This window comes from Hemitrygon akajei, chromosome 23 (genome assembly GCF_048418815.1).
Source record: "Hemitrygon akajei chromosome 23, sHemAka1.3, whole genome shotgun sequence".
NCBI lineage: Eukaryota > Metazoa > Chordata > Chondrichthyes > Myliobatiformes > Dasyatidae > Hemitrygon > Hemitrygon akajei.
The window spans coordinates 16,083,959-16,110,970 of NC_133146.1; the positions used below are offsets into that span (position 1 = coordinate 16,083,959).

Here is a 27,012-nt window from a genome sequence, read left to right on the forward strand (position 1 = left end):
GGTAGCGTGGGAGAGTGAAGGAATGGGAGGCAGAGAGAGGGAGAGCGGGAGATAGAGGGAGGGAGTGAGAGTGGGAAAATGAAAGGTGGGAGGAGGGAGAGAGAGAGGGAGAAAGATATGGAAAAGGAGAGAGAGTGAAGAGAGTGAAAAGAGAGCAAGAGAAAGAAAAGGGAGAGTGAATGGACTTGGAATTGGTTTATTTTTGTCACACGCACAGTGATAAGCTTCTCACATACCATCCATCCTGATCAATTGATTACACACTGCATCAAGGTAGTACCAAGGAAAACAATAACAGAATGTAACAGCTACTGAGATAGTGTGGCGCAGGTGGACAGTGAGGTGCAAGCTCATAACAGGGTTGATTGTGAGGTTGAATCCATCTCATCGTACTAGGGAGCCATTCAATAGTCCGATAATAGCGGGATAGAAGCTGTCCTTGTGCTGGTATTATGTGGTCTCAGGCTATTGTATCGTCTGCCTGAAGGGAGGGGAGAAGAGTGAATGCCTGGGATGGGTCGAGTCTGCTTTATTGAGACAGCGAGCAGTGTAGTCAGAGTGGAGGGGAGGCTGGTTTCTGTGACCAACACACTGAGTGGAACTGAAACTCACCGCCTGACCCCACCGTCACCTGTCCATAGCTTTCAGGACACTATCTTTCTTTATGCTCAGGCCCTTTACTTGGGAGAGCAGGTATGGAGATGGGATCAGGAGCACCATGAACTACAAAGGCTGCAGCAAAGTTATTCGCCGGATCATAGGAAATTGAGGGGTGACCTGAAAGGACACGAGGGGCATAGACAGGGTGACAGCAGGTAGTCCCTCTCCCAGGGAGGGCTACTAAAAACAAACGTGCATGGGTTTAACGTCAAAGGTGAGAGATTTAAAAGGGAAATCAGGAGCAGCTTCTTTGTTGCACAAAGAGTGGTGCCTATTTGGGAATAAGCTGACAGAAATAGTGGATGAGGTGGGCACATTAACAACAGTTAAAACAATTTATTAATGGGAGAATTTCAAACCAATGAGGCATAGTTACAAAGTAAAATTAAGACGATAATTTCAGATCTCAGTTTATCACTCTGGAGCTAAATGTGAATTTTTGTCATGTTATGATCGCTCTTCCCCAGTGCACACTTAAAAATGTATTCATAAAATGACGCCTTCCCTACAACCTTATTTCCAGATCACAGAGCTCACCGATTCAGTACAGTATTGACTCACCAATACAGCGACCTCTTCCGTCAGTGGTAAATCCTCGTCCACACTGAGGAGATACAAGATAGACAGATTGGTGGCTATACTGACATGGGAGGGAGTGCAAAATCACAGATGTTTTGTTGAAATTGGACAGGGATTGGTGAAATCACCCCAGGGACACAGTTAAGGAGAAAAAGAGAGAGAGAGAGAGAGAGAGAGAGAGAGAGAGAGAGAGAGAGAGAGAGAGAGAGAGAGAGAGAGAGAGATACTTGCATTGGGGAAAGTACAGATAGAGTTGATGTTGAGTTGTAGCAGGACTAAAAACAAACTACTGGAAATAATCGGAAGGTCAAACGACATCTCCGGTGCTGCCGTTTGCAGTGTGGTTCCACTCACATCTTTTTTATTTCAGATTCCTAGCATTAGCAAGTTTTTTCCTTTAATTTAAGGATGTTTCTTCACATGGAGGAGTCTGGAAGAGGGAGATAGATAGAGAGAGGGGAGAAGGGGCAGAAAGAGTTGATTATAGAGAGAAACAGAGACAGAGGACAGGAGAGAGAGGGAGAGAGAGAGAGACAGGAAAAATAGAGAGAGCAAGAGTGAGAGGGAGAGAGATTGAGAGAGGATGTGGGGAGAGAAGCATAAAGAGAGAGGAGACAGACAGCAAAAGAGATTGAAATGAGAGAAAAGTGGGGAGAAAGAGTGAGATGATAGAAAAAGGGAGAGTGAGACAGAGACAGAGATAGAGATAGAGATAGATAGAGACAGAGACAGAGACAAGAACCAGGAAACTGAGAACCACACAGGTGAGTCCCAGATCTAGAGAGAGCTAGACCAGCCAGAGTTAACCAGGGAAACAGTAAGGGAACTGTTCCTGCACCAAAACACCTTGGTGGGGTCCATTAGTCAGATCCAAATGGGGGAACGATTGAGCGAGTGAGGGGGAGAGCGAGAGGAGAGTGCAAGGGCTCCCCAGCTTCCCTTGTACCTCAATCTCCGGGTTGCTGACTTCTCCTCCATCTTCTGGAAACAGCACTTCAATGGTAGAGTTCATGTCACCAAGGGAGATGCCTCGGGAGGTGAATGCGCCTCCTGGCCAGGTCACCTCCAGGTGAGTGGCCACGTCCGTCCCTATTCAAGTCAAGGAGAAGCAGAGGCTGAGTGTTTGCGAGAGTAAAATATAGAGAAGCCTGGACAAAGCCTGTGGAGCAGAGAATCTATCATCTCAACACTGTTGGATATATTATCCAGGCAAGTGTTATCACTCTGGTAAATTTCTACAGATGTACCATGGAAAGCATTCTGACTGGCTGCATTACCGTCAGGTACGGAGGGGTCACTGCACAGGACTGGAAAAGACGGCAGAGGGTCATGAACTCAGCCAGCTCCAACATGATCACTACCCTCCCAGCATGGAGGTCATCTTCAAAACGTCACTCTTCAAAAAGGTGGCATCTGTCAGTGAGGTCCTCATCACCCAGAACATGCCCTCTTCTCACTGCCACCATTAAGGAGGAGGTACAGGAGCCTGAAGACCCACACTCAATATTTTAGGACAGCTTCTTCCCCTCCACCCTCAGAACAGACAATGAACCAACCCATGAACACCAGCTCACTACTTTTGCTCTCTTTTTGCACTACTTGGTTAATGTATTTCTTATATACATTTCTTATTTTCATTTATAGTTTTTAATTATGATTGCACTGCGCTGCTGCCACAGTACATCAAACTTCATGGCATTCTGCGTGTTAGTGAAATAAACCTGAGTCTGACAGGGGGCAATTGAAAATAGGCAACTTTACTCAATGAGTGGTGGGGTCCGAGGCTCACTCTCTGATAGGCTGATGAATGCGGAAACAATCCCCATATAAGAAATAGGAGCAGGTGTAGGTTACTTGACTGTGGAGCCGCCTCCACAATTCAAATACGGCTGCTCAGGTCATGGAATCAGCTCCACATACCTGCTTTGCCCCCAAAGCTCTTAATTTATTGACTACATAGAACAGTATGGCACAGGGAAAGGCCATTCAGCCCTCAACGCTGTGCTGAACCAGTTAAAAAGCAAATCAAAAAACACCCAAACACTAATCTTTCCTACCTACACAATGTCCATATCCCTCTATCCTTCTTACAGCCACGTTTCTATCCCAACGTCTCTTAAAACCCTCTAATGTATTTGCCTCCACCACTGTACCAGGCAGTGCGTTCCAGACATCCATGACTCTCTGATAATAAACTTCCTCCTCACATCACCCTTGAACCTACCCCCTCTCACCTCAATGCATGCCCTCTGGTATTAGAGATCTCAACCCTGGGAAACAAATACTCCCTGTCTACTCTACCTGTGCCTCTTATAGTCTTGTAAACCTCTATCAGATCTGCCCTCAGTCTTCAGCACTCCTGAGAAAACTCAAGCTTGTCCAGCCTCTCACGATAGCCAATGGCCTCTAAACCAGGCAGCATCCTGGTAAACCTCTTCTGCACCCTCTCCAAAGCCTCAACCTCCTTCTTACAATGGGCAACCAGAACTGTATGCAATAGTCCAGAACCAGAGTTTTATAAAGTTGCAACATAGCCTCCTGACTTCTGAATTTAATGCCTCAACCAATAAAAGCAAGCATTCCCTGAGCCACCTTAGCTACCTTATTGACTTGTGTAGCCACTTCCAAGGAGCTATGAACTTGGATCCCAAGATCTCTCTGCTCAGTAGCACTGTTAAGGATCTTGCTCTTAACAGTGTACCATCTCCTTGCATTTGTCCCACCAAGGTGCAACACTTCACATTTATCTGGGTTAATTCCATCTGCCATTTCTCAGCCCAAATCTGCAACTGATCTATATTGTGTTGTACTCTTTGCCAGTCTTCTACACCATCCACAACTCCACCATTCTTGGTATCATCTGCAATCCTACTAACCCATCCACCTACATTCTCATCCAGGTAATTTATATACATCACAAACAGCAGATCCCAACCCAGATTCCTGAGGGACTCCACTAACTACAGACCTTCAGCTCGAATAAATCCCTTCAACCACTGCCCTCTGTCTTCTATGCACAAGACAGTTCTGAATCCAAACAGCCAATTTGCCGTGGACCCCATGCATCTTAATCTTTTGGATTAGCCTCCCATGAGGGACTTTGTCAAATGCCTACTAAAATCCATATAGGCAACATCCACTGTCCTACCCTCATCGATCTCTCTCGTCACCTTGTCAAAAAACTCAATCAAGTTGGTAAGAGATGACATAAAAAGAAGAGTCTATCCAACTTTTTATTGAGGGAGTGATGGGTGCCTGGAACATTAGGGACATTTAACAGACCCTTAGATAGGCATATAGATGCAAGAAACATGGGGTGTTGTGAGCTGTGTAGGAAGAAAGCATTAGATTGATCATGGAGTAAGACGCAACATTGAGGGCCAAAGGGTCTGTATTGTGCTGTACTGTTCTATGTTCTAAATACATTTAATGAGGTAGGCTGTACTGCTTACGGGCAGGGAATTATACAGATTCACTTCTCTCTGGGAAAAGCAGTTTCTCCTCGTCTCTGTCCTAAATCTATTTCCTTGAATCTTGAGGCTCTGTCCCTTAATTCTAGTCTCACCTACCAATGGAAACAATTTTCCTGACTCTATCTTACCCATCTGTTTCATGACTTAATTTATTTCTATAAGGTCCCCTCCTTCTTCCGACTTCCAGTGAGTATAGTCCCAAACCATTCAATATCTCATTTGTAATGTCCTTGGAAAAGCACTTTAAGAGCTGATGAGATAGTGACAGTACAGTAAAAGGCCCTTTGATCCACTGACGATCAAGAACTCTTTCACCCAAAGTCTATTTGTTGACTGGTATAAACTTAATGAGCACGGTAGTATGTATTTTATGTGTACCACTGTGCTTTACACCCTGGTTTGGAGAAACATGGTCTGGCTTCTATATAAATTATATGGTTATGTATGTTATATACGTTATGTATATAGTTAAATGACAGTAAACTTGACATGACTTAAAATCCATGCATCAAACATGATGTGTCATTGTTTGTTGCCTCCTTATTAACAGACTGTTTGAATTGTTGAAGAACTTGCTGGCTTGAAGTCCTTCAAGCACTTTACAACTCATATTTATTGCTTATTTATTATCATTATTAATTTTTCTTTTTTTTGCATTTGCATAGTTTGTTCTCTTTCCCACTTTGGTTGCTTGTCCATATTTGTTGTGTGAGTTTTCATGGCTCTATTGTTTCTCTGTATTTACTGTGATTACCCACAAGAAAAGGAATCTCAGGATAGTGATATATATTTATTTTAACACATTTACTTTTAACTTTGTGTTCAGAATTCAAACTGTTTAAAGCAACGCATCTGGTTAGAAAAAAGACACTTTGCTCCAAGATCCTTGAAACCAGGTCTCGGGAGGTGATGAGGAAATGTCCCTGGGCCATGAACAAGCTTTCTTTATAGCTTCGAATAAAGCTCAAGCCTATGATCTGAGCAGGAGATTGTAAAGAAATCTTGATGGAGGATGAAGCTAATGGGGCAAATTCTGAAGGCACTCAGCAAGTCAGGCATGGTTCTATTTATCATTAATTACAGTTGAATTCACTGCTATCTCTATTTTATTGCAAGTTGCCTTCCAAGATACAGACCATCCTGATTGGAAATATGTGGCTATTTCTTCACCGTCACTGGGTCAAAATCCTGCAACTCCCTCCCCAATAGAATACATCTTCAACATACAGTCCTTGCTTTTATATTCCAGTCCTCTTGAAATGAATGCTAACATCGCATTTGTATTCCTCATTACTGACTCAACCTGCAAATTAACCTTTGTGAATTCTGCACGAAGACTCCTAAGTCCCTTTGCACCTCAGATTTTTGAATTTTCTGTTCTTTAGAAAATAGTCTGCCCTTTTATTTCTTCTACCAAGGTGCATGAGCATACATTTCCTGACTTTGTATTCCATCTGCCACTTCTTTGCTCATTCTTTGAATCTGTTTAAGTCTTTCTGTAGCCTCTCCACTTCCTCAAAATTACCTGATCCTCCATCTATTTTCATATCATTCGCAACCTCTGTCAAAACCATCAGTGCTGTCATCCAGGTCACTGACATAAAAATTAAAAAGAAGTGGCCCCAACACTGACCCCCTGTGGAACAGCTAACCAGAAAAGGCTCCCTTTATTCTCACTCTTCGCCTCCTGCTGATCAGCCACTGCATTATCCATTCTAGTATCTTCCCTGTAAGACTATGGGCTCATAACTTGTTAAACATCCTCATGCGTGGCACCTTATCAAAGGTCTTCAAAAAATCCAAGTACCCAACATCCACTGATTCTCATTTGTCTGTCCTGCTTGTTATTTCTTCAAAGAATTCCAACATCTCTGTCAGGCAAAATTTTCTCTTGAGGAAATCATGCTGACTATGGACTACTTTCTCATGTGCCTCCAAGGTCCCTGAAACCACATCGTTAACAATCGACTCCAACATCTGCCCAACCACTGAGATCAGACTAACTGGCCTATAATTTTGTTTCTTCTGCCTCTCTCCCTTCTTGAAGAGTGGTGTGACATTTGCAATTTTCCAGTCCTCTGGAACCATTCCAGAATCTAGTGATTCTTGAAAGATCGTTAGTAATGCCTTCCCAATCTCTTCAGCCACCTCTTTCAGAACCCTGGGGTATACACCATCTGGCCCAGGTGACTTATCTACCTTCAGTCCTTTCAGTTTCCCAAGAGACCTTCTCCTTAGAAATAGCAACTTCACTCACTTCTGCTCCCCGACACTCTTGGACTTGTGGCACACTGCCTGCGTCTTCCACATTTTACATTGGCTTTAACTTCTCTTGTTTGCCGCAGTTGTGTCATCTTGCCTTTAGAATACTTCCTTCACTTTGGAATGCACCTTCCGAATTGTTTCCAGAGATTCCAGCCATTGCTGCTCAGTGTTCTTTTCCAATCAGTTCTGGCCAGCTGTTCTCTCATGCCTTTACTCCACAGCAATGCTGATACATCCGACTTTAGCTTCTCCTTCTCAAAGTTCAGGGTGAATTCGATCATAATATGATCACTTTCTCTTAAGGGTTCCTTTACCTTAAGCCCTCTAATCAATTCTGGTTCATTGCACAACATCCAGTCCAGAATAGTTGGTCCCCTAGTGGGCTCGACCATGATTTGCTCTAAAAAGCTATCTTGTAGGCATTCTACAAATCTCCCCTCCTGGGATCCAGCACCAACCTAATTTTCCCAATCTACCTGCATATTGAAATCCCTCTTGACTCTTGTAACATTGCCCTTTTGGCTTGTATTTTCTACCTTCCATTGTACTTTGTAAGCCACACCCTTACTACTGTTTGGTAGTCTGTACATAACTCCCATCAGGGTCTTTTTACCCTTGCACTTCCTTAGCTCTACCCACAATGATTCAACACTTTCCAACCTTACGTCACTTCTTCTAATGATTTGATTTAATTCAACAGAGCCATGCCACCCCCTCTGCCCACTTGCTTGTCCTTTCAATACAATGTGTATCCTTGGACGTTAAGCTCCCAGCTATAATCCTCTTTCAGCCATGATTCAGTGATGCCCACAATGTCACACACCTCCCAAGCACTGCAGCAGTTCAAGAAGGCAGCTCAGCAACCCCTGACCCCACACCTTCTCAGATTTAGGATCAGAATCAGATTTATTTTGACTGACTTACTGTGCATGATGTGATATTTGCTGTTTTCTGGCAGCAGTACAGCGCAAAGACATTAAGTGACAATAAATTACATAAATCAATAAATAGTACAAAAATAACAATGAGTTTAAGGGTTCATGGACCGTTCAGGAGTCTGATGGTGAAGGGGAAGAAGCTGTTCTTAAATCATTAACTGTGGGTTTCAGGTTCCTGTACTTTCTCCCTGATGGTAGCAATGAGAAGAGGGCATTTCCCAGATAGCGAGTGTCTTTAAATATGGATTCTGCTTCACGAGGCACTGCCTTTTGGAGATACCCTCGACAGTGGAGACGATTGTGCCCTCAATGGAGATTGCTGAGTCTAAAACCCTCTGCAGCTTCTTGCAGTCCTGTGCACTGAAGCCTCAATACCAGATGGGCATGTAACCGGTCAGGGGCATGTAGGAATGAGCAATTCGATGCTGCTTCAGTCTGTGAAGCCTACATCCCATGAATGAACATAAAAGACAAATTTCAGAAATAGAAAGCTCTGCTCCTCTCTGAGGTGGGAATTCCATCTGTCAGTCTCACCTTGAGATATTCTGTGCCCTACCCATCCCTCCTCATCCTCTTCACCTTAAGACAAATGTTTTCCCAGTTCTGATGAATGGTCTTTCACCGCAAACATTAGACCTGTTTCTCATTTTACAAAGCTACAAAATACATAAAATATAAACACCAGTTATTTACAAGCCAGTGAACAGATTCAAATTAAAATATGATTACTACTGTCGATATAACGGTCAATTCCCTGGGAGGCCCATCATTCCTGGAAATCCCTATTATACCTATCGTGACCATATGTTCCCTCTCCAAAAACACCTGGACACAAACGTAGCCCCGGAGGAGGAGCCGACAGTCAGTCCTGGTGGAGCACTTGACTGTCCTCCACCGGGACATGTGAGTGGCCATCCTGACCAGGCCCACCAGTAAGTCCTCCGTGCGACCCGTCCCCATCCATACCGGGTGCCCACGTATCAGGAGCATGGGGTTGGAGTGTGATCAAAACCTGAGGAGCAGCCCCTTCAGATATTCAGACAGGGGCTAGAGCCTCTCACACTCCGTGGTACACTGACTCCTCCCGGTCACAAAATGGACAAATGGACGGGGGTGTCAGTGAACCAACTTACGAACCTGTTGCACAGTACTGCCCTGTGCAACACCTTCACTCCCAGATCACCAATGTACAGGGGAAGGACACCTGCATAAAAGGATTTCCACTGGGGACCTCCCCCATTGTCAGACGGTAAAACACACAGCCACTGTGAGTCTGGCTGGTAGACAAAGGCAAAGAAGTGAAAGGGTTCAGGAGCAGCCCATACAAGAATCACCTCGGCACATCCGGGCAAGGCATGGTGGGCATCCCTCAAGATGGTTCAGGCCTGGATCCGATGGGCAATTCCAGCTGACCAGGTGTTAGCACAACTGGGACCCCTCCACGCTCCCGATGACGCTCACTGTGATGGGATGGGGACCATTCACCCTCACAGATGGAGTGCCATCCCCCGCTGGTGCAGGAACACCCTGTCTGGACGAGACTAAACCCCGTATCTGTGTCAGCTCTCGCTAAAGCTGGAGCAGCTTCTGCAAAGCGGTGCGGCTGATGGTCGCCGCTGGAAACTGTACGCCCTCCTGCGGGCAATGTCCCTGGTGGAGAACGTCATGCCATCTTGGAGGGTGGTCAGTGTACTGGCATCTCTGCAGGGTCCTGAGGCAGAGAGCTGCCAGCTGGGCATGTATGGACACCAATGCCTCCCTGCCCTCCACAATCAGAAACCTGGGTCTGCAGCAGAGACCCATTGCCTTCTGTTGCCCAGAAGAAAACCACCAGCCTCTTCTGGGTCCTGGAGACAAAAGCAGTGGGCGAGAGCAAAGTGACCAGCTGGTACCAGATTATGGAGGCAACCAGCTGATTTATTACCCCAGTAGGAAGTTGTACATAGCAGGCCTGACCAGCATCCCTGCAGGGCATAGATTTTTTGTCTCTAGGTCCCGCCAGTTCACCAGCCAGGCCTCCTCAGTGGAGCTCAGGTAGAGGAGGTGTGTGGTGCTCCACACAAAGGGTCTCAACCCCTCCAGCGGGCAGTCCACCTGCCACCGACTCACCAAGAGGCCAGCGCACTTCTCTCAGTCGACCCTTACAGAGGAGGCGGCCAAGAATTTCTGCTGTCGGTCTCACATCATCTGCAGGTCAACAGAGTCAGTGACCGTGAGGAGGACATCGTCAGCGTGAGGCAAAAGGACGACCTCCAGGTCCGGCTCCCATAAAAACAAAGCCTGCCAACGTGGCAGAGGAATGGCTCCACACAAACAGAGTACAACTGCCCCAACATGGTACCCCCCCCCCAACCAAAGAACAAGTACGCCGTCAAACTCGAGGCGCTCCACGGCAGCGTACAATAGTCGTACAAATTGCAGCCCGAGCCCGAACGCGTCCAGAGCCCCGAAAAGGTACTCGTGATCCACCCCGTCAAACGGCCTCTCCTTGTCAAGGGAGAGAAAGGCGACTGACAGACCAGTCTCACAGGACAGGGAATCAGACCTCGAACAAACTGGATATTGTCCTGGATGGACCGTCCTGGCTCCGTGTAGGACTGGTCAGGGTGGACCACTTAAGCCAGCAAGCCAGCATGGCGCCCAGACGACTGGCCGATGCCCGGGAAAGATCTAATACTCCCCACTGAGAAGAGATACTGGGCACCAATTCTTTAGGCAACAAAGATCCCCCTTTTCGGCAACAGGGCTACAACTGCTCTTCACCAAGTGAGGGGCATCTCATCTGTGGCCAGGTTTTCCCCCAATACCCTGGTATAATCAACCCCCCGGGATATCCCAGGAGGCCTAGAGGAATTCTATTGTCAGCCCATCCAGCCCGGGGACTTGCCTCTCTGCAGCAGGTTGAAGGCACTGGTGGTCAGCTCCTCCATCTTGCTGCTCTGCACCCTCAGGGTTAACCCTTGGTTAAGTCCTCCCGCAGAGTGTTACTGCACGACTTCGCCGAGAATAGATCCTCATAAAAGGAACGAATCTCTGCAATACTATTCGCTGAATAAATGACCAACAGCTCCACGAGCTCCCTGTGGACAACCCTCCCCTTCTTGAGTGGAAAGAAGGGGCAGGTGTGGTCCAAATCCTGCAGCATCGGGACCTACGACTCACAAAAGCCCCTCAGGACCTCTGAGGCTACAGGTGCCTCGGTACTTCCTCCTCTGGTACTCACCTCAGAGGAGCAGATCCCCATCGGTCAGTCCAGGCCAGGACTCCAAGTTGATCAGCTCTTTCCCAGACATCCGCTGCCAAGTCGACCTACGGGCATAATCCTGACAAAACAATCCAATGTGAGCTTTGCCCACCTCCAGCAGCTGGTTGTTGAAAAGCCAGAACGCAGACCCCACCCGTGCAGGCAGCGTATTGAGCTCTGCTGACACTCGTAAATGTGCAGCCTGCAGACGTGCAGTTGGTCAGTCCGTGAACTTGCACCTCCTCTGCATCTCCCGGAGAAGGCACAGGGGTCAGGGTGAAGGCTCCACCAGGCATCGACCAAGTCAAAGGATACGACCAGCTCCCTTAACTTCCACACTGATGCTCAGCCACTCTGGGGACCAGAGTGATCTCTCTCCTCGAGGGTGCAACTGAAATCACCCTTGAGGATAACGCACTCACTATTGTCAATAAAACCCGGTCAAAGTGGACACCTCTGGAAACAGGTGCTGCTGCACCGGGCCAGGCTCAGAGACACGCACGCTTACAAAATGCATCGACACACCATCCTGGCACATGGTGAGGTGAAACAGGCAGCCTGGCACGAGCTCCTGAACTCGCAATATCTCAGGCTGGAAAATAGGGGCCAACAAGATGGGCTTCTAGTGGAGCCGAAGAGGCTCACGTGGAAACTCCCCCCACCCCACCACCAGCATTCGCCATTCTAGGGTCCAGGTGGGTTTATCTCCTGGAATGGTACAGGTTTCCTGCAAGAAGCTTATCTCCCATCCCGGAGGAAAGAGAAATGACGGAACCTGCGGTGAGCCTGCCACCATTGATGTTGAGAGTTGTTACTGTGAACTTCATGATGGACCTTACTATGACCACTCACCAGTGCTCTGGGAAGAAGGAGTAGAGCTCCTCTTCAAGCCATCTCCAGGAGATGTCTTTGCCCTACAAACCTTCTCCAGGAGTCTCTTAAATCGGTTCCTCTCCTTGTGGGTCATTCAGCTCCTTTCCCGTTCTGTTAGAGGATGGTGTGGATGGACTGAAAGACCCTTTGCAAACCTGACCAGCGGTCAGTGGCCAGCTGGGCCCTAAACAATTTCCTCCAGTAGTCTTTCATAAACTGCCCGATCTCCTCCACAGGGACAGGCCGTGACTTGGTGCAAGGATGAATAATAAAATAAAATGGGCGGCATGGTGCCCTGTTGGTTGGCACTGTTGCCTTGTGGGATTCGGTGAAAACTAGAGTTAAGATTGGATCAGCCATGATCTTGTTGAATGGCGGAGCAGGCTTGAGGGGCCGATTGGCCTACTCCTGCTCCTATCTCTTATGTTCTTATGTAAGGGTTGAGGAAGTCTGTCCCGTCTCTGCTTCGTAGGTTTCCTCCTCTTTCCCCTCACCACATCCCATGCCCTCTATGCCCTCCGAGAAGTCATCGCCTGCACACAACATGACCACCTCTCTCCTCACCGTGGCCCCAATGGGGCACCCCATCGTGGGCAGTGCACCGTCCCCGGGACCAGCGACAGATGGAGGCTCCACCACACCTGGATCCAGAACCAGGTCCTGAGGTGGGCCAGCACCCTGTACTGCATACTCCGAACGGAGCTGACAGCCCACTGGCCCTCCTGAGGGGGGCCGCCAACCCTGTACTGCGTACTCCGAACGGAGCTGACGGCCCACTAGCCCTCCTGAGGTGGGCCAGCACCCTGTACTGCGTTCTCTGAATGGAGCTGACGGCCCACTAGCCCTCCTGAGGTGGGCCAGCACCCTGTACTGCGTACTCCGAACGGAGCTGACGGCCCACCAGCCCTCCTGAGGTGGCCCAGCACCCTGTACTGCGTTCTCCGAATGGAGCTGACGGCCCACTAGCCCTCCTGAGGTGGGCCAGCACCCTGTACTGCGTACTCCGAACGGAGCTGACGGCCCACCAGCCCTCCTGAGGTGGGCCAGCACCCTGTACTGCGTACTCCGAACGGAGCTGACAGCCCACTGGCCCTCCTGAGGGGGGCCGCCAACCCTGTACTGCGTACTCCGAACGGAGCTGACGGCCCACTAGCCCTCCTGAGGTGGGCCAGCACCCTGTACTGCGTTCTCTGAATGGAGCTGACGGCCCACTAGCCCTCCTGAGGTGGGCCAGCACCCTGTACTGCGTACTCCGAACGGAGCTGACGGCCCACCAGCCCTCCTGAGGTGGCCCAGCACCCTGTACTGCGTTCTCCGAATGGAGCTGACGGCCCACTAGCCCTCCTGAGGTGGGCCAGCACCCTGTACTGCGTACTCCGAACGGAGCTGACGGCCCACCAGCCCTCCTGAGGTGGGCCAGCACCCTGTACTGCGTACTCCGAACGGAGCTGACGGCCCACCAGCCCTCCTGAGGTGGGCCAGCACCCTGTACTGCGTACTCCGAACGGAGCTGACGGCCCACCAGCCCTCCTGAGGTGGGCCAGCACCCTGTACTGCGTACTCCGAACGGAGCTGACGGCCCACCAGCCCTCCTGAGGTGGGCCAGCACCCTGTACTGCGTACTCCGAACGGAGCTGACGGCCCACCAGCCCTCCTGAGGTGGGCCAGCACCCTGTACTGCGTACTCCGAACGGAGCTGACGGCCCACTAGCCCTCCTGATGTTTGGACGGAGGACACGAGCCGTCTAAGCTATGCCCACCTCCCCAGCCTCGTCACCCTGCCCGGCAGCAGCACGAGGAGAGTCCCCTCTTTCCTCACCCGTTGGGACTCCCTCCCTCTGAATAGCCACGTGGGATGGCGATGCTCCGGCTCCCCTCATCCCTGGACGCTCGTCAACTAGGTATTTCAGGCAACAATTTGGGAAACTCATCCCACTCGTGACCCTCAATCCCTGTTCTTCGGGCCCCTCCCCCCTCCAGGGAATACGCGCTCTGAGTACACAGCCTCAACCGAGGGCAAGTCTGCCTCTTCATCCCCCCCTCTACTGTGGCACTGCTCTCCAGCCTGGAGGACTATACGTTCAGGAGATGCCAGCCCAGCAGAGGGCCCCTGTATGGCAGGGCTATCCTCCAGCTCATACTCCAAGCATGTGGCCTTAACCGGGGGTAAATCCTCCTCCTCATGTGGCCTCTGACGTCCAGACTCAGGGGACACATCTCCCTGTTTTATCAGACCGCAGATATTCTGAGGCACTCTGACCTCCATCTCGGGCAGCCCCTCCCCTGGCTTCCCCAGGTGCCTGCTGTAGCTCTGATGCCCAAGGGCCCTCCGGGTTTGGTTCTACAGTAACTGCCTGCTCCTTCTCCGGCACACAAGCCTTTTACTTCACCTTCCTACCCGTCACCTGAACCCCCACCTCTCACCGTCACCCATTCCTGACTCCCACTGCTACTGGCATGGGTGAGGGGGTGGGAGGAGTGACAGAGAGAGGAACAGCAGGGGAAGGGTCACTGATGTTGCTCTGTGCCTCCAAGGTGGAATTGGCAGCCAGGTATGGGGGTAGATTTCAGAGAATACAACCATCCGCATGGGGGGGGGGGGGTAGCGCCAACACCAGCTCCATCGGCATGAACACCCTCCCTTCTCAGGGCCAGAAACGCACCTCGTGCAGGCCCCAGGCCGAAAATGGTTTTCCCACTCAATTTCACAATAATGCCTTCACGACCCCCGACAGTCTCACCCAGGGCTTTTAAAGCACCATTCCTACCGACTTCAAGCTCATCAATTTGAAAGGGTGACCCTCTTAGCACACGGACTCCGGAGCCCGCTGCCTCCCCAACTGCGGTGCCAACCCCTCAGAGCTGCCCCTCGCCATGACGACCACTACACAGTCCGAAATTCAACACCACCGCCGGGATCTTATGCAGTCCACACCCAGCAGCACGCCAGCAAATAGCCTCAATAACAGTTCAGAGAAGGGAGGGAAAATGGACGTTAACGTGGACAGGCAGGGACGTCCATGCAGTAGCTAAATCTCAGCACTATCTGTGCCACTGCAAAAATGAAGACATCTCTCAGACCAATCCACTCTTCCTCTGACCACTCCAAAGTCCAAAGTTCTCTTCACCCAGTTGCCCTGGGCCAGGCACTCCAAATGTGAGGGGGTTTCACTGTTACAAAATGGGGAAAATCCATCTCCACTCCGACAAAGTTCAAGACTTCAGCTTTGGCAAGTCCGGCTGCAGCCTCAGCTCGGTGCTTGCGGGAGAGGGACTGAAAACTTTACAAAACGGATTCCTTCCAGTAAAGAAACTGTTCTGGTCTGCTGCCCAGATGATACTCCACAATCCCTAAAACATTCTGGCTCTCTCCAAAACTGTCCTTTCGGGATTTTGCTACAGAATTTTCAACTTTAGGAGAGGGAGAGAGTTCTAATGGCGTGAACCTCTCTCAGTACACTCCTCTCTCAATGTAATCCTCCTTCAGTACCACCCCTTCCAGAGTGTGACCCTCCCTCAGTACCACCCCCCACAGTGTGACACTCCCTCAGTACCACCCCTCCCACAGTGTGACCATCCCTCAGTACCACCCCCCACAGTGTGACACTCCCTCAGTACCACCCCTCCCTCACTGCCACCCCTCCCACAGTGTGACCCTCCCTCAGTACCACCCCTCCCTCACTGCCACCCCTCCCACAGTGTGACACTCCCTCAGTACCACCCCTCCCACAGTGTGACCCTCCCTCAGTACCACCCCTCCCTCAGTACCACCCCTCCCACAGTGTGACCCTCCCACAGAACCACCCCCACAGTGTGACCCTCCCTCAGTACCACCACTCCCACAGTGTGACCCTCCCTCAGTACCACTCCTCCCACAGTGACACTCCCTCAGTACCACCCCTCCCACAGTGTGACCCTCCCTCAGTACCACCCCTCCCAGAGTGTGACCCTCCCTCAGTACCACCCCTCCCTCACTGCCACCCCTCCCACAGTGTGACCCTCCCTCAGTACCACCCCCTCATAGTGTGACCCTCCCTCACTGCCACCCCTCCCACAGTGTGACCCTCCCTCAGCACCGCCCTCCCACAGTGTGACCCTCCCTCAGTACCACCCCTCTCATAGTGTGACCCTCCCTCACTGCCACCCCTCCCACAGTGTGACCCTCCCTCAGTACCACCCCTCCCACAGTGTGACCCTCCCTCACTGCCACCTCTCCCAGTGTGACCCTCCCTCACTAACACCCCTCCCACAGTGTGACCCTCCCTCAGTACCACTCCTCCCAGTGTGTGACCATCCCTCAGTACCACCCCTCCCACAGTGTGACCCTCCCTCAGTACCACCCCTCCCAGTGTGTGACCATCCTTCAGTACCACCCCTCCCACAGTGTGACCCTCCCTCACTGCCACCCCTCCCACAGTGTGACCCTCCCTCAGCACCACTCCTCCCAGTGTGTGACCATCCCTCAGTACCACCCCTCCCACAGTGTGACCCTCCCTCAGTACCACTCCTCCCAGTGTGTGACCATCCCTCAGTACCACCCCTCCCACAGTGTGACCCTCCCTCAGTACCACCCCTCCCAGTGTGTGACCATCCTTCAGTACCACCCCTCCCACAGTGTGACCCTCCCTCACTGCCACCCCTCCCAGTGTGTGACCATCCCTCAGTACCACCCCTCCCACAGTGTGACCCTCCCTCACTGCCACCCCTCCCACAGTGTGACCCTCCCTCAGCACCACCCCTCCCACAGTGTGACCCTCCCTCACTGCCACCCCTCCCAGAGTGTGACCCTCCCTCAGTACCACCCCTCCCACAGTGTGACCCTCCCTCACTGCCACCCCTCCCAGAGTGTGACCCTCCCTCAGTACCACCCCTCCCACAGTGTGACCCTCCCTCAGCACCACTCCTCCCACAGTGTGGCCTTCCCTCAGTACCACTCCTCCCAGTGTGACCCTCCCTCTCTACTACCCCTCCCACAGTGTGACCCTCTCTCAGTACCACCCCTCCCACAGTGTGACCCTCCCTCACTGCCACCTCTCCCAGTGTGACCCTCCCTCACTAACACCCCTCCCACAGTGTGACCCTCCCTCAGTACCACTCCTCCCAGTGTGTGACCATCCCTCAGTACCACCCCTCCCACAGTGTGACCCTCCCTCAGTACCACCCCTCCCAGTGTGTGACCATCCCTCAGTACCACCCCTCCCACAGTGTGACCCTCCCTCACTGCCACCCCTCCCAGAGTGTGACCCTCCCTCAGTACCACTCCTCCCAGAGTGACCCTCCCTCACTACTACCCCTCCCACAGTGTTATGCTCCCTCAGTATCACTCCGCCCACAGTGCTGGTTATCGCTAGTTCTTGTTACCACTGTGAGATTTGACCTGGACTCCCAATGACACACCTGTGACCCAGCCCTCCCCTTTCACAGATGAATCTACGGACACTGACACCTGGGGGAGACAGGCCCAGACTCCAGTGTGAATTCCGGATTGCAACCTACCCAGTCCGAAGTGGGCGACTGGTTCCATCTCACACAGATAGCCCGAGCCCCCGTCGATGATGCGAAGGTGGGACCCCGCTTTTCCTGGTGTACAATACCACCTTTGCGCCTCGAGCAAACGCCCCAAACCTGGTGCGTGGCATCACCCGCAGCCAGTTGTTGCCGAACCCCTGAAATCAAACCATATGAGCAACTGGTTAAAGATTTTAAAGTTCTTAAAGATTTATTTGTCATATGTACATCAAAACGTCCAGTGAAGTGTGTCGTTTGTGTCAACAATCAACACCATCTGAGAGTGTTCTGGGAGCAGCCCGAAAGTCTCACCAGGCTTCCAGTGCCAATGTAGCACGTCCTCAATTTACTAATCGGAATATGGGAGGGAAATCGAACATGTGGTGGTCTTGGGGATAATGTACAAATTCCTTACAGGCAGCACGGGAACTGAACCCATTCCAGATCACGATTGCTGGCGCTGTAAAGACCTACAATACTGTGCCTCTCACGCATCTCTGCCCTTCCTCCGGCCCCAACCCTCTCCAGGCCCAAAGAGTGTAAACCGCAGGGCAAGTAAGGGGGCAAGGGTGCTGAGAGGCTGTTTCCCATTGTGGGAGCACCGAGAACTAGGGGAATGATCTTAGAGTAAAGTGTTGCCTATTTTGGATGGAGATAGAGTCATTGAGTGGTATAGTACTGTGAGATGTCCTTCTGCTCACTGTTTCTATCTACACTACACAGAACATAGAACACAGACATCTACAACATTTCAGACCATCAGACATAGGAGCAGAATTAGTCCATTTGGCCCATTGAGTCTGCTCCGCCATTCAATCATGGCTGATCCTTTTTATACTCCTCCTCAACCCCAGTTCCCAGCCTTCTCCCCGTAACCTTTGATGCCATGTCCAAACATGAACCTATCAATCTCTGCCTTAAATACACCCAATGACCTGGCCTCCACAGCTGCACGTGGCAACAAGATCCACAAATTCACCACCCTCTGGCTAAAGGAATTTCTCTGCATCTCTGTTTTAAATGGGCTCCCCTCTATCCTGAGGCTGTGCCCTCTTGTCCTAGACTCCCCCACCATGGGAAACATCCTTTCCGCATCTACTCTCTCTAGGCCTTTCAACATTTGAAAGGTTTCAATGAGATTCCCCCCCACCCCATCCTTCTAAAGTCTAATGAGTACAGACCCAGAGCCATCAAACATTCCTCATATGTTAACCCTTTCATTCCTGGAAACATCCTTCTGAGCCTCCTCTGGACCCTCTCCAATGCCAGCACAAACAACACAGGCCCTTCGGCCCACAATGTTGTGCCGACCATGTAACCTACTCTAGAATCTGCCTAGAATTTCCCTACCGCATCGCCCTCTGTTTTTCTCAGCTCCATGTACCTACCTAAGAGTCTCTTGAAAGACCCTATTGTATCCGTCTCCACCATTGTCACCGGCAGTGCACTCCACGCACCCACCACTCTCCGTGTGAAAAACTTACCCCTGACACCCCCCTTGTACCAACTTCCAGGCACCTTAAAACTCTGCCCCCTCACGTTAGCCATTTCAGCCCTGGGAAAAAGCCTCTGGCTATCCAGCCTCTCATCATTTTATACACCTAATCTAAGGGGATGATATACATTTGCCTGCATACCATGCCCAGGTGTCATGATCGTGTAGCAGTCAGTGTAACGCTATCACAGCCTCAGCGACCCGGGTTCAATTCCTTCGGGGGTCTGTACGGAGTCTGTACGTTCTCCCCGTCACCACGTGGGCTTCCTCCGGCTGTTCCCTCTCCTCCCATGACCCAAAGACACATGGGTTACTAGGTTAATTGGTCACATGGGTGTAATCAGGCATCGAGTTCAAGCAGTTCCCATGCTGTATCTCGAAATAAAAATAAAAATACAATTGATCTGCAAATCCCTCCATTCCTTGTTCATTCAGTTACTGTACTTGTTTAAATGCTCCCGTTCCTGCCTCCACCACCTCCTCTGGCAGCTCATACCTACTACACTTTGTGTGAAAAACCTACCCCTCTGATCTCCTTCAAAGTTCAAACCTCCCTCCTTTCACTGTAAAACATGTCCTCTGGATTTAAAAGCCTGCACCATGAAACACAGGCTCAATTCACACAGAATGCTGGAGCAACTCAGCCTGTCTGGACTGCTGACTGGGTTCTCGGCCTGAACCCTCGGTTGTGCATTTGCCTCCACAGATGCTGCCCGACATGCTGAGTTCCTCCGGTAGACTGTTAATCGCTTCAGATTCCGGCACCTGCAGTTTTTTGTACCTGCATCTGAGCACCTTGCCTATACCTCTTAATCTTACCAGACTCCATTCTGTCACTTCTCAGTCTCCTTTGCTTCAGGGAAAATAGGACCAACCTATCCAATTCCTCCTCAAACCCTCCAGTCTGGGCAACATCCTTGTCAATCGTTTCTGCACCTTCTCCAGGAAAATCACATGGTTTCGGTAGTTCAGTGACCAGAATGGCACAAACTATTCCAAGGCAGCCCAACTATCATTTTGACAAGGAAGAATTTTTTCCTTACAGCATTGGGCATCCTTGGAATTTTTCTCCAGAGAGCTGAGAGGCACAATTGATATTGAAGGTTGAGGTACTTTAGTCCGTAGGAGAGTTGAGGGTGATGGGGAGCAGGTCAAAGAGTGGGGCTGAGATAACTGGACGGTGTAGCAGTTTGATTGAACAAATGGACCCGTTTCCTACAGAACACAACACAAAATTCTAGAGGAACTCAGGCAGCATCTACAGACATGAGTGAACAGTCGACGTTTTGAACTGGGACCTTTCAATACTGGAAAGGAAGGGGGAAGAAGCAAGAATAGGAAGGTGGTGGGTGGTGGGGAAGGAGAACAAGTTGGCAAGTGATAGGATAGACCGGGTGAGGGGCAGGCTGGGCCGGTGGGGGTAGGGAGGGGGATGAAGAAAGAAACTGGGTGGTGATAGGTGGAAGAGGTAAAGTGCTGAAGAAGGAATCTGATAGGAGAGTGGATCATGGGAAAAAGGAGGAGAGGCGCCCAAAAGGAGGTGGTGAGAAGGTGGAAGAAAGGAGTCAGAAAAGAGAATAGAAGAGAGAGAGGGAGAGGGGGGCAGGGGGGAAGAGAGGGGGAGGGGGAGAGAGGGGGGAGAGGGAGAGAGGGGGAGGGGGAGAGAGGGGGGGAGAGGGAGAGAGGGGGAGGGAGAGGGGGGAGGGGGGGAGAGAGGGGAGAGGGAGAAACTGATGTTCATACAATCAAGTTGGAGGCTACCAAGATGAACTATGAGATTTTGCTCCTCCAGCTCGAATTTGGCCTCATCATGGCAGTAGAGGAGGCCTGGGTCTGACATGTTGGAATGGGAATGTTTCCGTTGTAGTATGAATGCTCTATGATAAATTGGTGAACTGGTGGACAGTTCTCTTGGCCAGTGAAGTTTGACCTCAGCACAACCTCAGTTGTTAGAAGCAGACCCCTGAACTGCATTACTCCTTAGGTCATAGCGGACCAGATGAACAAGGACTGATGAAGCTGAGGATGACCTTCCTTCCCTAGCTTCTCCACAGTCAGCAGTGGATCCTACATGAGGCAGGAGCAACATTACAGGGGATACCAGAACCTTTTATCATCACTGGAGAGGTCCGATGAGGCTTGGGTTTCACATCTACCCCACGAGTGGCTTCTCCACACCACATGTTCTGCCTCTCTGAAATTCAGCCCGGATTTCAGGTCACTTAGAGTGGCCCCAGCTCACAAACTTCTATCTCACGGACAAGAGTGCAGCCCATTGTCAGACCCCACCCTGTCCTAATCATGTCCGTGGTCAGGCCTCCCTCACTGACCTGGGTTGTGATACCTTGGTGCAGCCAGAACCTTGACCAAAACCCAGAAGATCTCTGTCTCCAAGCCGTGGGGGGAGCACTGGTAAGCTTCAGGGACATACCCTCTTCTCATTACTACCATCAGGGAGAGAAGGTATAGGAGCCTGAAGACAGACACAGACACACAGGAACAGCACGGTCCCCTCCAGTATCAGATTTATGAATGGCCCATGAACCCATGAACATATTCCTCTTTTGCACTATTGATTGATTCATTAATCTCTTCATTTATTTGTTTGCTGATTACTTATTTATTGTAACTTGTTTTAATGTTTATATATTACACTACTGCTACCAATAAACAAATTTCATGACATACATCAGTGGTAAACAACCTGATCCTGATTATTTCTCCCTCCTCCCATGGAGTATTGACCTTGTGGACATGGGGAGTCAGACTAGCTGCGGGCATTGGGTTGGAGGAGACTCCAACAGGATACAGTGGCACTGACCTGGGTCACCTTAAAGACGGAGAGTGGCTGAGCCCTGGACTCTCCGTGGGCGATGATGAGGTCCAGCATCCCGTCTCCATCAAAGTCCGTTGCCACGGCACCTGTGGGAGGGAAGAACTCAAGGTGGGGTGAGGAAGCAGCCATCACTCTCTGAGAGATGGGGATCTCCACTGCCCCACCCCCTCCCCACCCCAGCTGAGGGCAGAGTGTAAGTTCAGAATGGACATGGTCAAGGTGTCACAGAGTGGTTGGTGGAGTAAACATGCGAGATTGGATCGTGTGGTGGAGGCTTGTTCTGCTCCATAATTCACCACCTCAGAGGGGCACTGGGAGCAGATCCCACAAGGAACTCCATCAGAGTACTGGACGAGCATCTGGAAATGAAAACTATGTGGAATTAATGGTGAGGACAGTGAGTGAGACTCACCAGAGAGATCGCTCACAGAGCAGCACATGGACAAAAGGCTGAATGTCAGAGAGATACTGAGAGATAGAAAGATAGGGAAAGAGAGAGATGGGGGGGCAGAATGGGAGGGGAGGGAGAGAGATCAAGAAAGGGAGAGATAGAGAAAGAGAGGGAGTGAGAGAAAGAGAAAGAAAGAGAAGGGGTGAGAATGGGAGGGGGATGGGAGAGGGAGAGTGAGAGAATGGGAGGGGGAGAGAAAGACAGAAGGGGAGAGAATGGGAGGGGAGGGTGAGAAAATGGGAGGGGGAGGGGAGAGAATGGGAGGGGAAGAGAATGGGAGGGGAGGGGAGAGAATTGGAGGAAGAGAGGAGAGAATGGGATGGGGAAGGGGAAAAATGGGAGGGGAAGGGGAGGAGGAGAGAAAGAGAGAGAGAAATGGGAGGGGGAGAGGAGAGAATGGGAGGGGAAGGAGGGAGAAAAGGGGAGAGAAAGAAGGGAGAAAGTGAGATGTGGAGGGAGGAAGAGACAAACAGACCAAAATACAGAGAAAAGGAGAGAGGGAAACAAGGAGAGTGACTGCCCTCTTATTCACTTCTTTGTCTCACCAACAATGATACATCGTCAGGTTATTGGAGGAGATTGTGGTTGAGAGGGAAAATGGATCAGCCATGATGAAACGGCAGATCAGACATGATGGGCCAAATGGCCTGTATCTTATGGTATTATTGAATTGGTAACTCCAATATCAATGGCAGGTTAGAGTGTGGGTGCCACCGGAGGAAATCTAGGCTGTCAAAGGAAGCATCCAAGTCACAACTTCCCAGTCAGGTTACAACGATTACATTGTGAGGGATAAACGGGGAGAAAGAGAATGATGTGAGGAGCTGGGAGGCGAATGGTGGCAAAGGCAGAGGGCTGTGGTAGAAAATCTGACAGGAGGGGGCAAGGCACCATGGGAGAAAGGGAACAAAGTTGGGGTGGAAGGTATGGGTGGTGGCAGGGGGAGAGGGAAGGAGAAAGGGTAGAGGGGCCACAGGGATGAGAGAAAGTAAACGAGATGGAAACAGAGGGGAGTGGCTACTGGAAGTTAGAGAAATCAACATTGACGCCATCAGGTTGGAGATTCATCAGGAGGGGTATGACGTGTTGTTCCTCTAATCTGCGTCTGCGCTCAGCTGGGCAGCAGAGGAGGCCATGGACAGGTATGTAGGATTAAAATGGCTGGGGGAAGCCTGGATCTTTTCTGTAGAGTTTGCCCATTGCCTCAGCCAGCCCCAGTGAGGTGCGTATCTGGGCCACCGACCTCCCCCTCGCTCCCTTCTGACGATGATCAACACTGAGGCGAGTGGGTTGAGGTCACTGTCAGGCCACCTCCTCGTAACTCCAGAGTCCCAAGTTCGATCATGACCGGTCGAGTCTGCACACTCTCCCCATGGGTTTCCCATTCAGATGCTCACGGTTCATCCCACATCCCAATGAAACGTGGGATTGGTAGGTTAACTGGCCGCTGTAAATTGCCCCCGGTGCGTGGGTAAGAGGTAGGATATGGGAGAGCCGATGGGAATGTGGGGAGAGTAAGATAAGATCAGAGTAGGATTGGTGTAATTGGGTGGCTGACGGCCAGAAGGGACTCAATGGGCCGAAGAGCCTGGTTCCATGCTGTCGAAATCATTGCAAAAATTATGATGAGAATCAAAAAGTGCTGCAACACAGACAAAATGCTGGAGGAACTCAACAGGTCAGACAGCATCTGTGGAAGGGAATAAACAGGTCGGACAGAACCCATGGGGGTGGAGGTGAAATAAACAGTTGACATTTTGGGCCAAGATTCTACATTAGGGCTCTCCGCCTGAAGCGCTGACTGCTTACTCTTCTCCAAAGATGTTGCCTGTACTGCTGAGTTCCTCTCCAGCATTTTGTAAGTGTGTTGTTCAAGATTTCCATCATCTGCAGAGTCTCTTGCGTTTGCAAATTAATTGTTGACAAGGCTCAGTCCGATCTCTACAACACAAGAGACCCCTCAGACCGCAACGTAACTTGGAGAGCACAAGTGACATCCCACGGTGATGGCGTGAGCTAGGATAGAGAGCAGGAACGACCTCTGCCCTGACCACCAGCTCAGCTGACCTCTGACCTCCAGCTCCCCTCTGATTTGCCCAGTTCAGTGCATGAGTGCAGAGGTCAGAGATGAGCCAAACGGAACCACTGACCCCACCCTGTCTAGGGTGGAAGATCCCTATACCAACGCCCCTCAGCCTGGGCACCTCCAGCTTGACCTCAGAGGGGACCGGGTGGACTTTACCTGTCCCTTGTCCAGTTGGTTCTGTGGCATCTCCAGCGTTGGCCTCCTCTAACAGTGGGTCTGTTCCTTCATGTCGGGTGACCCTGAGATAGATCAAAGCAAGACAAGGAGTCAGGCCCTCCTGAGGAGTGTTTAACACAACTCTAAGTTCCAGTGGACCAGACCAGAATGTAACCGGGTAAAGCAAAGGGAGCACCAAGGAAGGTCACCAAAATTTCAGCCCCCTACTCTACTCCATGTACACTCATGACAGCGTGGCCAGATTCTGCTCAAATTCCATCTACAGATTTGTAGACTATACCATTTCAGTGGGCCACCTTTCTCAAAACGATGAGCTGGAGTACAGGAAGGAGACAGAGAGCTTAGTGACGCGGTGTCATGACAACGACTTTTCTCTCTAAAGAATGGGTCATTGACTTGAGAAAGGGGTGGGGGAGAGGGAGGGCAGTGAGCGTGTTCCTGTCTATAATCAACAGTGAGAGGGTCGAGAGCTTCAACTTCCTACGTGTGAAGCTCACCGATAGCCTGTCCTGGCCCAACCATGTCGATGTCATACCAAGAAAGCTCACCAACGACTCTTCCTCAGAAGGCTAAAGAAAACGGTCATGTCCCAGTCGACTCTTACCGATTTCTATTCTGCCTGAATGCATAATGGTTCGGAATGGCAACTGTTCTGCATGTGACTGCAAGAAACTGCAGAGAGTTATGGACACATCTCAGCACAGGAATCTGTCAGGCAACTATAGGCTCTGTCTATACTCCTCACAACCTCAGTGAAACAGCCAGCATAACCACAGATCCCCAGCAGGTAGGGTGTCCTCACCTACCACCTCACTAGCCTCCGCATCCAGTACCTAATATTTCGTAACTTCCACCATCTCCAACAGGATCCCACCATTAAGCATATCTTTCCCTCCCCTCTCCCACTTTCCACAGGGATCACTCCCCATGTGACTCCGCTTGTCTCTCCCCACTGATCTCCCTCCTTGCAATTGGAACAAGTGCCAGACTTGCCCCTACACCTCCTCCCTCACTACTATTCATTCTTTCCACAAAAAGTAGGATCTCCTGCTGGCCACCCATTTCAATTCTACTTCTCATTCCCATTCCAACATCTCAGCCCATGGCCTCCTCTACTGCCAAGATGAGGCCACCCTGCTCAGATTGGAGGAACAACACCTTATATTCCATCTGGGTAGCCTCCAACCTGATGGCATGAACATCAATTTCTTGAACTTTCAGTAACTGCCTCCCCTTCACCATTGCACAATCCAGTTTCCCTCTCTCACCTCATCTCCTTACCTGACCATCACCTCCCTCTGTTCCTCCTCCCCCTTCATTTCTTCCATGGCTTTCTGTCCTCTACTATCATATTCTCTCTTCTCCAGCCCCTCATCTCTTTCACCAATCAACTTCCCAACTCTTTACTTCACCCCTCCTCCTCTCCTGGTTTCACCTATCACCTACCACCTTGTACTTCTTTCTTCCCTCCTCCCTACCTTCTTGACTCTGACCTCCCCTTCATTTCCAGTTGTGATGAAGGGTCTCGGCCAGAAACGTCGACTGTTTCCTCTTTTCCCTAGATGCTGCCTGACCTACTGAGCTCCTCCAGCATTTTGTGTGTGTTGTTTTGGACTTCCAGCACCTGAAGATTTTCTCATGTTTGTGTAGCCACAGGCACTCTCTCTGTCCCCCTCTCCCACAGGGCAGGAGATACAAAAACCTGAAAGCTTGTACCATTAGGCTTAAGGACAGCTTCAATCTGCTGTTACCAGACTCTTGACTTCACAGTCTACCTCGTTATGATCTTACATCTTATTGTTTCCTTCCACTGCAGTTTTTCAGTAGCTTTTTACATTTATTCTGCATTGTCATCAGTTCTACCTCAATGACTATGTAATGATTTAATCTGTATAAGCAGTATGCAAGACAAGTTTTTCACTAACCACAATAAAGCAATATCAACACCAATTTCTTTATAACACAAGGTAGACATTGGGCAGTGGTGCAACTGGTAAAGCCTCACATCTCCGGGGGCCCAATCTCAATCCCTCCCTCCTGTGCTGAGTGGAGTTCTCTTTGTGACTGCTCAGTTTTCCCCGGGGGCACCAGTTTCCACCCACGTACCAAAGACCTGCAGGATCTTTGGTTAATTGGCCACTGGAGATTTTCCCGAATTGGAGAACATGTGGGTAAATTTGGGAAGAGATGATGTGAATGGGAGGGAGAATTAAAATGGGATTATGGGTGAGATCAGCACATCTGTGCTACAGCGATCTATGACTCACTGATAAGCAATCTTGCAGTAAAGGAGCCATTAGGAGGTAGTGATCACAATATGATAAGTTTTTATCTGCAATTTGAGAAGGATAAGGGCAGCTCGCAGGTGTCAGTGTGGCAGTTGAACAGGGGAAACTATGGAGCCATGAGGGAGGAGCTGGCCAAAGT

The 27,012-nt window shown here is 50.5% G+C and overlaps 1 protein-coding gene across 1 annotated transcript in view; it reads right to left on the bottom strand.

The window, feature by feature from the left end:
- Positions 1–27,012, bottom strand: part of crtac1b (cartilage acidic protein 1b) — a 292,080-nt gene that overhangs the window by 6,926 nt on the left and 258,142 nt on the right. Inside the window, 6 exon segments of the mRNA XM_073027043.1 lie at positions 1,222–1,264; positions 2,186–2,328; positions 17,529–17,604; positions 17,606–17,698; positions 21,857–21,957; positions 24,565–24,647. Of these exon segments, the coding sequence (XP_072883144.1) occupies positions 1,222–1,264; positions 2,186–2,328; positions 17,529–17,604; positions 17,606–17,698; positions 21,857–21,957; positions 24,565–24,647 (539 nt within the window).